Source organism: Pygoscelis adeliae, unplaced genomic scaffold (genome assembly GCF_000699105.1).
Source record: "Pygoscelis adeliae isolate BGI_AS28 unplaced genomic scaffold, ASM69910v1 Scaffold42, whole genome shotgun sequence".
Lineage (NCBI taxonomy): Eukaryota > Metazoa > Chordata > Aves > Sphenisciformes > Spheniscidae > Pygoscelis > Pygoscelis adeliae.
The window spans coordinates 3,018,215-3,035,883 of record NW_008824283.1 but is presented as its reverse complement, the minus strand read 5'-3'; the positions used below and the strand labels follow the sequence as shown (position 1 = coordinate 3,035,883).

The 17,669-nt window shown below is 38.7% G+C and overlaps 1 protein-coding gene across 1 annotated transcript in view; it reads left to right on the top strand.

The window, feature by feature from the left end:
• The first annotated feature begins 6,981 nt into the window (after positions 1–6,981).
• The window catches only part of ATP10B (ATPase, class V, type 10B), a 56,553-nt gene continuing 45,865 nt past the window's right edge, over positions 6,982–17,669 (top strand). Inside the window, 2 exon segments of the mRNA XM_009318506.1 lie at positions 6,982–7,256; positions 8,328–8,522. Coding sequence (XP_009316781.1) covers positions 6,982–7,256; positions 8,328–8,522 — 470 coding nt within the window.

Genomic DNA, 17,669 nt, shown 5'->3' with positions numbered 1-17,669 from the left:
TGTGTAAAAGGTTTTGTGCATCTGCAGGAGAGGCAGGATTCCTCTTCCAGCTTCTGAAGTCCAGGACGCAGAGAACTGCAGCTGAGCCTGTTGTTTGGCAGGAATGAGGCAACCTCAAAAGAGAAAAAGTTGTTTTCTTATTGCTGACTTTCTGATGAGCTTTCTCTTACAGTCAACAATACCTTTTTTGGATACAAGAATCTCTAAAAAAGAGATAACATTTAGAAAGAATACTTGTGAAGTGTGTGTCACAACTAATCCTTCCTAGTTAGAGCTTTGGAATGGCTCTCTAATGTAGTCTGTTTCTGTCATATAAAGGGAAAGTTTTCTTTAGTGTTGGATGAGATTAAGCAATCACAAGGAGGATGCTAGTCATATAGGCTATCTATGAAAAATCAAGAGGGGCTCTTCCCATTGTCAACACAAGGTTGCAAGAGGAAAACATCATCAGTGGGCTGTTGTAGCATCCCTTTTCCACTAAAGGGATATATTTCCCAAATACTTTTGCTGGCTTACAATTGCAGTACTCACAAATAGAAGATAGACTCTAAACATTTGGGGATAAAAATGCCAAATTCTACCAACTGCATGCTGCATTTTATAGTGCTGTCTTCCCTCTGGTTTGTTTCTTGTCTAAGATATGTCTCAACAAGTTCACCTTTTGTATAAGAATGCCTACATATTCCCACTATAGTATGATATATATAAAATAATAAAAAAATAAGCATAGGCCTGCCAGGGAGGCCTTGATACAGATAAGTAATACAGTAGTTCATCTCTGATATGCTGAATCATCTGAACATGTTGAAATCCGCACTTGGAAAGGACTTGGTATCATTCTTTCTGTCTCTGCTGACCCAATATGCCTTTCAGCTCTTCTCCCAACAAAAGGAATAAGTAATTATCCTGTTTCTCTCTAGTTTCAAAATGGGTTCACGTCCCCTGGATACCTTATGTTATGGATACAGGCAAGGGCTACCTGTGAAAGCTTACCAAAGGGTAGGCTAACTCATGAGCACACTTTGACTTTGCAGAAGATGATTAGGGCAGAAATGTAGCACTAATCTTAACAATGGTGACGGTTTCATTCACTGATGAAATGCAGCAATAAGAAAATAAATGAGGCTTTCAAAACATGAATGGTGGCCTTAGGTTTTATGAGATATAATTAATGGCTTCATATTGCAATAAATACATTCCTGTTGTGTTTATTGCATATGCAAAATCCTCTTTCTGAGACAGGGTAGTCAATAGCTTTTGACAAACAGTATCTTTTTCAGAGTACCATTACAAAACTGTTAGGCAAAATGTGTATCTTTTCAAGAATAGCATGATACACTCCTTTTAGTTAATAGAAGTTGGACATTTTAATCCATATGCAAATGGCAAAGAAAAAATTGTTTAATGACATTGTCCCTCTGAATTGCCTGATGATACAAGTTATCAAATTGCAGCCCAGACTCTACAGAAAGAGCATGATGTCATTCCTCCTTTTGTTGCAAAGAAATTCTGATTTTTCAAGAGCTTCCTAATGACTCTTGAAATGATACCGTTTTAATTTATGGTGTATTGTTCACCTCACTCTTTCATCAAACATCAGAAATCTTGAAAACTTTCTTGGACATACATTCTTCCATAATTCTATGGGAGAGGTGCAAAGGTTTTCATGCTTTGTTTATTGCTTCACATTTCAGAAATTTTGATGCAGGCTTGTGAAATAATGTGAATACTGCGTCTAACCTCCTGTGCTAACACCAGCTTACGCATTTCTCATCTCACATCTTAGCGTAACTGGGTGTCTAACTGACACATTTCTGTATTGCTAAGTTACCTTTGCTATAAATAGATAATAGTTTAATCACTTATATGTTGCTTATATATCTTGTTTTCTCCAAATGCAGAAGTTCAGGAATTGAGATACCTAGACATGTTTTAGCTTTTTGCCTGTCTCTTGAGACCATAGTAGTTCCACTGGAAGGTCAGAGAAGAGTGACAAAAGTTTGGACTGTGGGAAGGAGTGTCTTTCCTAAAAGGAAGAATAAGATAGGTAATGATTCATTATAATTTCATATAATAAATATACATCTGTGGTTGTGGGAACCTTGAGGGGCATCTACACAAGGAGGGAGAGGACTTGTCCTAGGCTAGATTGCCCGATGTCTTCTCCCTGGAAAACCGCGTGGGAGTTACAGATGGGAAAAATGTGTCTGCCCTGTTAAGAGCTGCCCACAGTACATCCATCAGTAATGGAATGGAAAGAAAGAGGGAAAATAGTCTCTTGAAACAGGCTTTTTAGGCTGTTGAGTAGGACTCCATGGGAATGATGGTAACAGCATTAATTGACTGCAAGTTCACAAAAGACTGGCCGATGAGACACTAAAAGCTTATGCTGCCATGATTATATTGCAATTGAGGGAAATTGTCATGGATATTCTTCTGTATGACTTACCTGAATAATTTCTCCAGGATCCCTCCCACTTTTTAGGATTTGTGGTTTTAAGGACATGGAGGGGTTCTTTTTGTCCCCTAGTTTCCAAGTGCTGAGCTGAAGCACAGGCACATGTTTTCTTTGTATTTCTCATCATGTTGCTTCTTGAGCAGTTACAGGGTAACTGAGCATAATGCAACTTTCTGCAGCCATGGCTGGTGCTTCTCTGGTGTTTCTGACCTCATCCTGTGGAAAGTCTCAAAATCCTAGTCAGAAATAAAGCAGACCACTGGTACATGCTGATTCCTTTTAAAGGCAAGCGTTTCTGAAGTGGCTGACAAAGGGGACCTTAGGCAAAACAGCCATAGCTTTAATGTGCCAGCACTGGAATTAGCACTTCTTGTAATGTCTATGCTGGAGTGGAATAGATGGCAAATCCCAAACGCAATGGTGTTGGAAATATCTGCATCGCCTTGATCTTTCCCTTTCAGGATATATATTGCAGTACTGAAGCTTCACTAGCTAGATGGAAGAAAACCAGTCACTTCAGTAAATGTATGTTGAAAAAATCCACACTTCATGGGTTTCTTCAATGATATCTCTGTAAAAACATAAATCAAATAGGTGTGCACATGTAAAATATTCTAGAATTGCAGAAAAGGGATTTTATGAAGCTCTTTTAGAAAGCATTGGGACAGACGCGTTAGATATATTGCCAGAGGAATGCAATACTTTTTATGGATTTCCTACCATACAGAAAGTAACTGGCATAACACATCAAAGTGCCAGTAAGTTGGAAGATGCTTGTAAGCAGCTGGCTGAACTATAGAAAATTGTCATTTTACAGAAGGACACATCTTTGGGTTCTTTCTTCTTTCCTGCTAGGTCATCTTCTAACATTGATGGCAAGTTTAGGCTCCTTTTTATTCTTACTGGTCTTAAATAATAAGTATTATGTTTGCTTCTGCTATCTTTTCATTGCCAGCACTGAAATTCGTATGTCAAGAAAGCCACTAGGTTGCTGCTCTGATTATGCATCCAGCTACATAATTTACCCCCCATATAACAGTTACTCAGTTTTGCATGGTTTATGTTATGAAGTCTCTACATCTCCTGTGACACATTTAATTGCATGGTGGCACCAACTGACCTCTCTCTTCATGGACATGGCACTGTTTATGACCACTGCCTTTCAAAGAAAGCCACGAGGAGAGGGTTGATTTCCAAACTGAATAAAACTAAGTCATTCTTTCACTGATTTATACACTAAGTAAATAGTTAAAGATGGGGTGGGGAGAGACCCTATCATGAATGTCAAGCAGACTTGCCTAATTGTGATTTGTGAAGCTGTAGAAAAAGTTTCCCAGGGGAAGTTGTGGAAGACATGATACTATTTGTGCGTAAAGCTGCCTTAATTAATCTTGTCTGCTTTTATTTTTAGTAATATGCCTGAAACTATTGCTTTTTTTCCTTTGTAATTTCTAAGGAATTTCAGCCTACCTTGATGTATCTCAGATACAGGAAGAATTTGGTGCTCTGGTAGGTTGTGTGCAACACCCATATGTAGCTCTGTTATGTGCAACTTATATATACATATATATGTAATGTGGTTAAAGATATATGTAGTACAGCATGTATCTGAGACACTAAGGACCGCCACTCTTCCATCTACTGTTCAGATCTTAATTTATGATGTAGCTGAAATCAGCTGGAGAGCTTACTGCTCAGAACAAGGTGGCAAAAGTGTCCAGTCTTTAACTAGCAAACATGAGCTGTATCATTTCACTATAGCATTTCAACTGAGTGATCGCTGTGCCTTTTTTGGTAAGTACGAACAATTGAATTGTTGTCTTTTCACTGTAAAATCTTTCAGCATCACAGATTAAAAATTATACTGTAAGGAACTGCTGGCTCTAAGATGGTTTAGGTTGAATATCATTTTGATTTCAGCCAAAGTACTCATTCATTTGGGTATTGGCAGAGTAGTTAACATGGATTACAGGAGGTCCTGTCTATGGATTAAACTACAAGTTTATTCAGTTCTGCATGAAGCCATTTAGATTTTTAGGTTGTGTGTGTTAATGTAACACCTTCAAACAATTGATTTTCCTCAGTAAACAAGCACCAAGCACGCTAAAATCCAGACACAAGTAAGTCTGTCATCATGTCTGCTGTGCTTCCGGTCCTCTCTCATGTTAGTAGTTTAAATCTGATATCTTACGGAGAAAAGGTTCCTGAGATCCAAGTTTTCTAAAAACGTTGGCTGTTATAGCTTGGAAGCTATAGAAGGCTTTCCTTCAGTTCTCCGAGTCAGTACTCCACACTTCTTATTGTGTCTAGGTATCTTTTTTTCCTATTCTTCACACACAGTAAAACAGAATAAACTAAATGCTACTACATCGTGCTAAGAGACAGCTGCTTGTTGGTGTCTTGCCCCAAGGTTCTTGCTAGTCCTAAATGAAGCCTTAATTTTCCTCTCCTGCCTATCAGCACAACACTCCCATGGGTGCTCGAGGACCACCCAGGAACACAGCACAAAAGCAGAGTGAAGGAGAGTCTGATGCTCAGGTTTAGGTTCAGCACACCTTCATCAAATCACTGTCCCTCTCCCATGCAGACCATCTCTGACTTACTGCATGTTGCCTACAGTTCATCTGTGGCATGGGATCCTGCAGACGTGCTGCTTTTATTGACACTCAGCAAGCTCTGGAGATCAGACTGGTCAGTTGCCTTGCTGCTGACTGTCCTCATGGTCCTACAGGAACATGACCTTCAGGGATCAAACATACTTGACTATTTTTTTTAAGTACATACGAACCCATTATCCCAATGGCAGCTGCTTTACCTTGCAGTGGCTCATCTTTCAACAGGTGAATAAAGTTATTGCAAACACAGTGAAGGCATCTAGAATCATGGGATAAATGCTGGAACAGACTGGAGCACAGCACAAGTAACAGCAAGTTCTGTTAAAAACTCCTTTCACTTGCTTGTTGTGGTATTTACCTTCCTTTGCATCTTCCCGGCAATTCATAATTTCAACGTTCCCTATCAGGGTAACGTGACATTAAGTCTAGATTCATTAGGATTGGGACCTAAGTTTGTATCAACCAAGCCAGTATTTCCAATAATTTGCCTAATTTCTGATAGGCATAAATTAGCCATTCTCAGCGTTGTAGAGGATCCCCAGGCACTGCTGAGCAACCTGAACTCTGAATTAAAGTTTTTTGAGCAGCTAGTAAGTAATAGTGCATAAACAATACTTGTTGTTTGCTGATGAAACAACACACTTCGAATGTGATAGTGAAATTCAGTACAGTATATTTTTCCCCTTCCAAGACTTGAGGTTTTTTCCAAAGAAGTCACATATTGCATACAGTAAAAGGTAGGCTTTTTGGAAGAAGCTGAAAAGCAGAGAGAAACAAAGGACTCACTGGTAATAAAGGTATAAATAATTTCAAGGGTTTAATGTATTTGAAAAGTGTTTATTTAGTCTTGTACAAATGTGCACAGATATTCTCAATCTGCTTCAAAAACAGCTGCTATTAAATAAAGTTTAAACCAATTCTTCAGTGAATTAATCTAAATGACCATTTTCCGAGTTAAATATTTTTTTTTCTCTGTATTTTCCACAGACTAAGTGAGGCGGGTTCAGTTCACGTGTTTTGCTTAGTGGAACGTTGAAGTTGCACAAGACCAGTGCTTGGTTTTTGTTTGCTTTTTCACATTTAGTGCCTCATCATTGTAAGGCAGCTTCCAGTCCTCAAACTCCTGCTCTTGGATTGAGATTTTACTGTGTTTAGATTGGGCATAATAGCATATATACCTGCGCTGCTGGAGCCTGAGCATCCTGCACGCTGGATCGCAATTGCAGTTGCGGATGTGTGAACAAGTCAGAAGACAAGTGTTCAATGATAATAGGATTAGTATTGGGAGATTTAATTCCTTTATCTCTCCAACCAATAAAACATCCATTGTTTTAGTGCTGGCTGGCATTTTCCGTTCAAATCAGATTTCTGTGGAGAGTCTGGAAAACTGTTACGTGAGTGTAAATGAGATTAAGCTGATGCTGCAGTTTTTATTATCTGAGCTGTTAAGATTCAACACCTGAACCGGTCCCATTGTAAGTAAGTGTGAATAGAAAAAGTATTGTAAGAAAGTCAGACATTTGAAGAAAAATGCCTGAATAGATTTGGTGGCAGTTTATGACTGAGGAAAATGATACAGAATTTGTGACGGAAAAGCCATTGTTCACCTCTGTTAAATTGGCTTTATCTATGTTAGTTTGCTGTTATAACACACAGAAAATAGATTTGGGATTTTTTTTTCCCCCAGAGGTAGAAATAGATTTTTCCATATTGAAGATTTTGTTGTATCTTTTGTTCTGTGCATTCTCTGCAGAAAACGCTCAGCTCGAAGACTGAACATGTAATGCACTGAACAGGAGCATTGTTAAACCTCTGCTAGAAAGACATGAAGTGAATTTTCTACCAGAATGGAATTGGTTTTCAGTCCTTGTCATGTATTTGTCTTTCAGCCTGACATCCCTGCTGTGAATGGCTTTGTCTGTGGACTCTGCTCTGTACCGTTGGCAGCGACTGGGAGCTGAAGGTCCCTCCCAGACTCTATCAGAATCGACACCACTGCTGTTTTCTGTCAGAGACAGACCAAAACTCAACTTAAACAAATGGAGGATTGTGCTTCCCAACAATGGGAGACAATGGAAAGACTGGAAACAAGCCTCTGCGTTTTATTCTGGAAACAGGATACAGACCACAAAATACACGTGGTTCACTTTTTTGCCCCAAAATCTTTTTGAGCAGTTTCACAGGTAAAAAAAATCATTCAATGATACATGAGACTTAAGAACTCTCTCTGAAACAGTGACATTTGAGGGTCGTGGAGAAGGGCTGCTTTTGTAGTTGCCGCAGTGCTAAAATTTAGGTGATGATTATTTGTAACCAAACGTCACTCAGTTGACACTGAAATGGAGGTTTAAAGCAAGTAAACACTAGGTGTACTTAACCGATGCTGTGGCCAGCTTTCTTATTTGAATGCTGGAACAGTTTTCTATGTAAAAACATCGAGTATTTATTTAAAAATCCCTGTTTCTGTGTTGAATAAGCCTATAATTTTTAAGAACATGAAAAGACATTCATTGGATATGTTGAGACACCTGTGAAATTCTGTAGACTTCAGAGGCTCAGAGATTAATTTTGGTACATTTTTAATGGCATGCAAGTGACTTTGTCTACTGACTTATAAACAGTAGACATGTATATGCAACTGCTAGGTCAGGTTCCTTTCCAAGTGCTGATTTGAAATTATGTATCCCCCCAGCATAATGAATCATGTCAATAAGATGCCCAGGGAAATATCATTATGATAAAGATAAATGAAAGTTGTATATCCATCTCTAGCTTTGAAATTTTCATTCTGTATATTAGATTTACACTTTCATAATTTGACCTTCCACCTGTGGAATCCTTCATGGATTCCTGATGGGGACATTTCCATAATTCTGAGCGTGTGGTTTTTTACACCCATTCTGTTACATTGGTTTGGGTTTTTAAGGTTTTTTGGGCTTTTGTTTGATTTTGTGCTTATTTTCAAGACTGAGGCAGTGGGGGATCATTAAGAAGTTTTAGCTCCTAGAGATAAAAAGTGTTTGTAATATGTGGAAAAATGGAGGTAGCTATAACATTATGAAAATGTATCTCACAGGCTCTTCTAAAGAAAAAATTAGCATCTCAGTTAAGCAACTGATTAATTCATTCTGGGAAAGGAAGAGGAGGGCAGAGGAGTGAAATGATTAATGTTCCTTTGACACAAAATGGGGGATGTTCATTAAAGGACACGTTCTAATTTCTGACTACTTTTAATTTATTTTATACATTTTCAGGCTGGGTAATCTTTATTTCTTCTTTCTGGTGGTTCTGAACTGGTTCTCACAAGTGGAAGTCTTCCACAGGGAGATTGCTATGCTGCCTCTGATTGTGGTGCTGCTTGCCAGTATGATTAAGGATGCTGTTGAAGACTATAGAAAATACCGATTTGATGAGACGATAAACTTCTCTAAAACCAGGGTATATGACAAGTAAGTAAACTAAACTAATTATTTTTCCTTGCGTTTGATGTGGTGGAAACTGCTCATCTGATTTTGCAGTAATTCCCTCACTGACCCTTTGGAGTACAGTAAATTTGGAAAAGCTGTTATAAGAGAGTTTTGTTCTGCCTTTAAAAATGCCTCATTTATCTCACTTAAGTCATCCTGATTTCTTTGAAGTTTTGTTTCATATCACAGCAGTGTGTGCTGATATACAAATTTTCATTCCAAGTTTCCAAACCAGCTTGCCAACACACACATCCTCCTCTCTGGGCAGCAGAAGGATCTGAAGGAAAACTGAAGCATATCCAAGTCTGGAAAGGATTACCGGGGCTGTGTAACAAATTGGAGCAATGTCTTTCAGACGTTTCACACTAAAACTGTTAATAAAAAAATTAATAATCAACTACATTCAAGGTGAAGTGTAACCAGGAACTGAAAAAAATTTATAGGACTTCCAGTAAACACAGGTGATCACTACAGCACTGTTTCGCTTTGGAGATGGTACAACACCCGCAGTAAGCTGCAATGTTTGCTCAGTACTGACTCAGAAGGAAGAAATATTTTCACGTGCAATTCTTATTGCAACATTTCAGTTTCATCAGAGTTTCTTGTCCAAGTACTAACTTGACTTGAGACTACTTAGCTTGTCACTACATAATGCAATAGATAGGAGTTTTCATTTAAAAGAAGTTTAAATGTTTGGGTCTCTTCCTTTTTTCACCTCTCCTTAAGCCCAGGCCATAAAGAAAAAATTACTATGGTTTGTACACATCTCATTAGCTCTCTTGGAAATTAGCCCTCATCTGTGCTACATACTTACGTGTCAGAGGCACAAGGACCAATGGGGAAGAAGAAATGAGAGGCTGGATGGGGTTACTGCGTGAGGGAGGGACGTTTTGAGTGTCGAGAAGCAGGAGGTCTATCAGAGGAGAAGGATCAGGCTGAGGGGCAACCTAGGTAAACTGCCCTTCAATTGCCTATGTCTATGTATAATTCTCGCAATTTACCAAATCATAGGTTTGCTTGGTTTGGGGGGATGGGGGTGGGTTGTTTGTTTGTTTAATAATCCACGTTATGGGCATGAAAACAAATAGTACGTAAAGGAAGTGAAAGAGAGAAATACTGTCTGTACTGAGGCGTATAGCAATCTTCTGTTGGCTTCTGGGACGCAGAGCTCTGCCCATTATGTTTGAACTTCCTGGCAACTCCCAGGCTTATAAAGTGATTCAGAAACTCACGGAGTGAACCGTGAAAATTGTGAGTATGTTCTTAGCTTTGTCGCTGCTCTGTGTTAAAACAGAGACACTTCATGTGAGCAGATAGTCGATGCCAGGGAAACGCTCTGAACGGGGCCTCCAGGCGTATGCTAACAGGAATAACAAAACATTCAGGATGCTTTTGTCATATGTGAGGTGCAGCCTCCCTGGCAGGCTCTAGGACCTGGTGCAGCTGAGTCAGGATGATACCTGTCCCTAGGCAGGTGGAGGTTGGAGTCGAAGGAGAGGCAGCCCTGGGCTTCAGACGTCTTGACTCTTCTCTCCACCACTTGGGAGTTTATTTGGATTATTGAACTCTTCTAACTTTGTTGGTTTTCAACTTGAGGCTACTTTTTGAGAGGAAAACAAGATGTCAAGGAAAAGTGTTCCAGGCTGCTTCTCTAGAATGATATGGAAAAAACATTTTTTCAAGGAAACCTGCTGCCGATGTGGTGCTCCAGACACTGAAATCCAAAATGAAGAGCTGGAGAAGAGAGGAAAAGTAAAGAAAAGAAAGAAGAAAAATGAAAATAAACGAGTGATCATCTCCAATTTGCCCTTTGGAAGTAAGAAGTGGAAGGAAAATCCAAACAGATACTATGACTCCAATAAAATTAAGACCACAAAATATACCATTTTGACTTTCCTCCCTAAAAATATCTATGAGCAGTTTCACCGCTTTGCCAATATTTATTTTGTGGTCATTGCACTGCTGAATTTTGTGCCAGTGGTGAATGCTTTCCAACCAGAAGTTTCTGTGATCCCAATTTGTATTATAATGGCCATTACAGCCATTAAAGATGCTTGGGAGGACTTTCGGCGGTATAAATTAGACAAAGAAATCAATCATATGGGATGCTACATTTACAGCAGGTGAGTTTTGTACAGCTTTTATTACAAAAAAAGTTGGCTTGAGATCTTTTATCAACGGTAAGGCTTTTTGTTTAAAAAAATTAATAACTGGTGGAAAATCGCAGCGATTAAGTAAAACAGGGAAAAGTCATAGTGACTACATAACACTTGGTATTTGTTCTGATACAGGGAAATAAATTACTTTTTTTGTTTAAACCTCATTTGCAGTCTGGGAAGGTAAGTTTGAGTTTCATGGTATTGCGGTGGCTATCAGCCTCTTAAACGTGAAGTGCAGTGAAAACAGGTGCTTAAATAGCTACTGACCATCTGGATTTCTAAGGAATTTTCAAGAGGGCTTAATTCTATCATATAAGTTAGCACAGAACAAGATCTGTCATGGGACCTATTTGCATCGTTAGATGCCAAGAAACCTCTTAAAAAACGTAGTCCTTTGGACTACATTTGATTTTATACTCTACTCCGTAGACTAGCTTTCAGTTGTATTTCTTTTACTAGCTTGTATGTAAAATAAAACTGTAAAAATGCAGTTTAAAAATGGGAGATAGTAATATATGCCTCTGTTCAGTCATCTCTAAATGAAGTAATTACATGCGTCTGTGCTCACTTCAAAATGTTTCATGACCTCTTGCTTTTAGGACTTTCAGAAGTTTGAAAATTATGTTTTATTGTATCAAAACTGTTCTCTCAGCAAAGTAGACAATGACTTCTCCCTGTTAAAATATCACATCTGGGAGTCAGAAGAGCAAAACTTTCCATCTCCATGAATGTTGCTTGTCATCCCTCAAATCAGTCAACAGTACTTTATATAATGTACGCTTTCACAGGCAAGATCTTGCAGAACTCTGGTTTTTATCACACAGTGCTGTCATTTCTGTTTGTTTCTCTTGCATGTGTTTGTCAGATTTTTATTTTTATATCCTGCTGGTTAAACAGGAAAACAATAGATTTGCTTGTTTGGGGGCTAAACTTATTCCCACATATAGATAATGACTTGTCAGAAACAAAATCGCACTGCTCTCCTTGCCAACTTGTCCGAAAAAGCAGACATTTTACAAGTTTCTAAATATTGTTCATTTAAGATTTCTTTTCTTTTCCACCATGAAGACTGTCAATAATTGTAGCTCTTTGGGTAGAGTGGCAAAATTGCCTCTTCTGCCTACCTTTGAGATTACAATCCAGTTGGATTTTTCAATCTTTTCAATGTTGCATTAATCCATGAGGCAATGGATTATTTGATGACACTTGTTAAAACCAGTATGAAAGAGAACAGGTGATGTAGTAGGTACTAATGAATGGATCCGCATAGGAATCTTATTTATTTCCTCTTCACATAAAGCAACCGTGTTAATTTATATCTGAAAGCCTTTTACCATGGGAACATGAGAAGTGGGGAATATGATAAAACTGGTTTTGTATAAAAGAAAAATGTCCATCATGGAATTACTACATATGTACAGATCCAGATTCAAGTTATAACCATGAGTACTTTCTTATGCAGAAACTTGACACGGGCCTGTCTTAAAATTGGTTATCCCATCCCATAAAAAAGGCTTTGGTCTATGAATAAATCTTGTCTAGAATCTTGTCTTTCACCAAAGTTTTGTGGCCCAAAAAGGTGATGTAAGGGAAAAGAAAATGAGGGCTTCAGACTATAGCATTCATCCTGGCTGGAAAAATCGTGGGTAATTACAATTGCCATCAGATCAGTAGCTACAGCTTATTATATCATGAATAATTTTAATCAGGCTTCTATAGTGCTTTGGGAAGCTGATATTTCTTGTTCTTCTTGCTAGCTGCAAAGTCATGGAAGAGCATGATGTCTTCTAATTTTCTTCCTTATGAATCATCTGCTATGGGTAATTTTTTAACATAGGTGAAAGTCTTTTTCAAGACACTGCAGATTTTGTTACTCTTGGGGCAACAAAGAATTCTTTTTAATAGAGCAATTGACTTTCCATCCTAAGATTAAAAATTACTTAGATTTTAAGAGTTAGTCTTGGAAATTATATTGTGTTTATTTCAGGTTTCAATAACAAGAACCCTGATTCCTGTTCCAAAAGAAATATGAAGGCAGAACAGTCTTTTCCAAATGCTGAATGTTCTTCAAAACTTTCTTGAAGACTGGGGGAAATGCAGTAACTTGCCTTCTTTCAGCACAGAGCAAGGGAAATTGAATTTAAATAGGCTGTCCTGTAAACACATTTCTTCTAATTTTCTTTTCACAGAGGTCAGCTGGAATGGGTAATCTAGTCTGCTAGTCAACTGAAGGAAAAGACACTTCAAGTAGTGTATTTAAAGAATGTTTAATTGAGAAAATGGGAGACAATTAATAGGCATTAAAGTGTCTTAGGGAGATACACTAACTTAGATCTGGTGTTTGATTGTGGAGATTTTAATTTCTGAACCAAACTTTTGGAATCATAATAATTGTATACAAGCTGTTGTGCTGTCAGAACGAATCACACAACACCAAAAGAAGAAAACAAAAAATTCAATAGTGGGTGGTACAGACCTATGTTTAGTTGCCTCCTTTCTCCTAGTATTCTTTAGAATATACTTTGTCTGCTTTTAAATTTCCCAAGAAATGGGGCTTCCTTTACTACAAAATGTGATTGTCAAAGCATTTTCTATGATATTATGCTTTATCACGTCTCTCTAATTGCATTCAAATTCCTCAAGTCACCTGGTTTCATGCACTCCTAATTAGTTATTCTTCATCCATAACATTTAACTATAATCTTCAAATATGTGTGATTTTTATCATGTTCATTTTGCTATGCCCGGACACCTTTTAGTCAAGATTTGTACATAGAACACTCTTTTCATCTTTCTTGTCAGTCAGTCCTCCAAACCTACTTTGGTTACTTTTCTCTGAACTCTCTCCGGTTTGTCATTAACTTACTAACAACAGAGGCCGGCACTGAATGTCGTATACAAACCTGTAAGTGAATGTCAACCCAACAGTTGCCAAAAGATATTATTTAATTTTCTTGAAGTTCTATAATGTTCAAGATACTACTTGATATGCAATTAATGTATGGCTTGGATCTGATATACCCCTGGGATTAAGCTATAACAGTCTGTAAATACTACATAACATCCAGACAGGTTTTTACATCAATTTCACACTTCTGGAAGATTTAACCTAAATTTTTCTCAGTGTCTCAATAGACACTCAGATACAAATGCAAGGACTGTACACAGTTCAAGATGGCAGAACAACACACTTGACTGAATGCACATACATCAGGTAGCAGCAGCAGCCATAAAAACATTAACGTTATCTGAGCCATTCACATTGCTTAATTTTAGGCACCTAAACTCGGATATCTGAGACAGTGACTCAGAGAAGCCTAGTTTATATGCTTTGAATCATCCTGTGGAGCTGTGGGACAACTAGGTAAGTCACCAGGCGTCCTAAATGAGATAGCGTGATTATTTTTTCAATAGAAAGTTCCCCTGTGATGCTTTCAGGCCCTGTAGTTTTCAGGTAGTTCCTACAAGCATCACTCTCCTCTTCTTCTGTAGGTCCACCGATGCCTGTGATACAAAAAAGTCAGGCTGGCCTTCGCTGTGACTCTTTATCTGCTAAGTGTAAGGTTTTAGAACATTTGAAGATTTCTGCATCGGCACTAACTCTGGATTAGTCCTAGAGCAGTGATGTGGAAATAAGGAAAAAACAAAGAACTTATCTCTGTGTTGCACGAAGTCAGAACTGCCAACAGCTGAAAACCTGGAAATGGCTTAAGCTAGACTCACTGGTTTGAAAGAGAATTAAAGTATTTCAGTTGATTGAATTTTTGTCATTCAGTGTTGTAATTTATGAGGCAAATGTTGGATTCATTGTTTAGGAAATCTCTATGACAGCAATCAAGATCTGCTTGTCTACAGGTTACTGTATATATAGTATACTTTAGTACTTTATATTTTCTTAAAATTGGGGTAGCCGGGTAGTGAAGACGAAGGCTGCCTTTCTGTTTCAACTTCCTTCATATGCTGTGATCAGCTGGACGTTCTGAAGGGAGGAGAGATTGCACCTCTCCTGGATGCTCCCCATGTCTGGGAGAGCAACTGGGGTTGGCCAGAGACACAATGACCAACAGAGGTCTGTGGCGTCTGGAAGACAGCAGAGAAGGGTAGGGAGCAAGCTTGAAAACAGGAATTGACCTACTGTCAAATCTCAGAGGTGAAAGAAAAAAGACAACTTTTCTCTGGACCCAGGAAACATCATACGCAGCTCATTCAACCCAGGGTGAACCTGAAAGTTTGTAGAGTAGAAAGCAGAACGAGGGGAAAATACCATCCTGCCAAGGGCACAGTAAGCAAAAAAAGATCTGTTGCCAATGCTTTCATTTAAAGTCTTGTTCAGCAGCACTGAGCTTTTACTTGTTAAAGAGCCTTTTCTTTCTGCTTTATTAGTTTTGTTTTCTAACAAAGCATAACTTTAAAGACTAGGAGCCTGCTGGAGGCTTTAGTGGGTTCATTTTATACACCAAAAAAAAGAGTGAGTCTAAAGCCTGTGTCCCGCTTGAAGTCCCACCACATTCCCTCAGGCAAAATTGCAATCCATTTTCTTGGGCATAGCAATATCGAGACTTCTACACCTCAGTGGTTCCTTCTCTGAATGGTGCATGAATTTCATCAACTGGAGATCTCCTGAAGATCTCCAGCTTTTGTATGGCTGAAGGTGCATTCCTGTGACAGCCACAAAGCATGAACTTTGATCAATTGAACATGAATTATTTCTTATAAAGGTAGCAAGATGAATAAGTTACAATGACTGCAGGATTATTATGTGCTATGATATTATTGCAACTCACTATCCATCAGGAAAGATCCAATGCCTCTCCCTTGCTTAATGTCAAACATGACTGTATTGTTCCTTGTGTGGGACTATCACTGGCAGTGGGCATCCTCGGCTCTGTTGCCCATGTAACTTTTGTATGTAGTTCAGGTGCTATGGATTTTTTGTACCTAGTTTAACTATGGATACCTAAATTAACAGTGGGTTTTACTGAAGGCACAAACAGTGCCTTCTCTTTGTGCAAGCTGAGGCATTCTTCAAAATTCCAGTGAGCTGAGAAAATAGCCTAAACCAACAGTACACTCAGGTTTGTTATATCACCATGCAACTGCTTGAAACTAGTGGTACCAAAATTGTGAAGAAATAATTAAAACGTGAATTCATCTTATGGTGAGCATGCTGATTGTGTGAAGAAATATGTGACATGCTGAACTGACTAAATGCAAAAGATAAATGTCAAGTTTTTGACACTTGGCTGGTCCAGGCAGCAGCACTTGAAAGTCAAAGAGCAGCGAGCTAGCAGTTCTCATCAGTCAGTGTGTATTGCTACAGTGAGGATCCTTGGTCTCTGTGGAACAAAATCTGTAAATACATTACTAATGCTACCACCAGTTTGTGTATTGCTTTATCAGAGCTTCCTTCAAGATCTATTACCTGCCAAGGCATTTAAAGCTGCTTCACAGAAAAGGTGCAGTGGTTTAGCAGACAGCAGCAGAAGCTAACGACTAAAGACAAAGGGCAAATAAATGCGAACCCATGGTTTTGGCTCAGACACCTGCAGAATCATGACCTCACAGCATTAGGTTCCATCCTATCTGTCTGAATTTTTAAAACACCATTAAAACCTGGAGAGAAGCAGATCTCTACCATGTGACCTCAAAAACTACGTGGTCATGGATAGAGATGACTGCAGCAAAAAAGCTGATCTAGGCTGTGGCTTCCAAAAACTTGATAAGTTAATGGGAGTCCTTAGAAACTAATGCTAATGATTAGCAGTCATTAAGAAACTGGTCTTGGAGTTACCTGTTCATTCCAGCTGGTGCCAGGCAGAATGGTAGCAATAACATTTTGTTCAAGGCAGTATTAAAAAAAAATTAGATTTTCATAAATACAATAATCCATAACTTACAAATGAACCCAGCAAAGTCTAAGCAAATGTGTTCTCAAAATACTTTTTACTTTTATTTTATTTCTTCATTTGCTACAGGTCATTATAAAATTCAGACAGAGATTAAAAAAGGCAGGCTAAAAGAAATCCAAAACCTTGGATACAGACATATAATACATTTATAAAGTTCTGATACTTACTTAAAGTCCACATAAACTTGAAATTATTACCGAAGTTGAATATAGGCATCTTTTATCATTGAGAGAATAACTTCCTTGTTAGGATGCTATAGACAGTTTTGGCATGTAAAAAGATAAGTTCTGTTGCTAGTGTTACGGAATTTGGAATGCCAAAATGGTATAATTGAAGATGTATTTTATTAGACGTTAGAAAAAATTTGACTCCCATTCTCTTTAAAAGATGCTCATTGCTGTCTTAAAGTAGTATTCATAGAATAGAATAGAATAGAATAGAATAGAATAGAATAGAATAGTTTGGGTTGGAAGGGACCTCTAAAGGTCATCTGGTCCAACCCCCCTGCAATGAGCAGGGACATCTTCAACTTGATCAGGTTGCTCAGAGCCCCGTCCAACCCGACCTTGAATGTTGCCAGGGATGGGGCATCCACCACCTCGCTGGGCAACCTGGGCCAGTGCTTCACCACCCTCAGCGTAAAAATATTTCTTCCTTATATCTAGTCTAAATCTACCCCCCTTTAGTTTAAAGCCATTCCCCCTTGTCCTGTCGCAACAGGCCCTGCTAAAAAGTCTGTCCCCATATTATGATAGCTAAACTTTGATAATGGTGAATAACCCAGATTTCAAAGAAAAGAGGTGTGGACGTGCAATTTAGGAAGTTTTAAGACAACTCCACATAACAGCCAACTCTTTAATGATCTAGCTAACACATGTCTTTCTTGTGCTGAGGGCTCCAGAGCTGGATGCAGTACTCCAGGTGGGGTCTCCCCAGAGCAGAGTAGAGGGGCAGAATCCCCTCCCTCAACCTGCTGGCCACGCTTCTTTGGATGCAGCCCAGGATACGACTGGCCTTCTGGGCTGCGAGCGCACATTGCTGGCTCATGGCCAGCTTTTCAT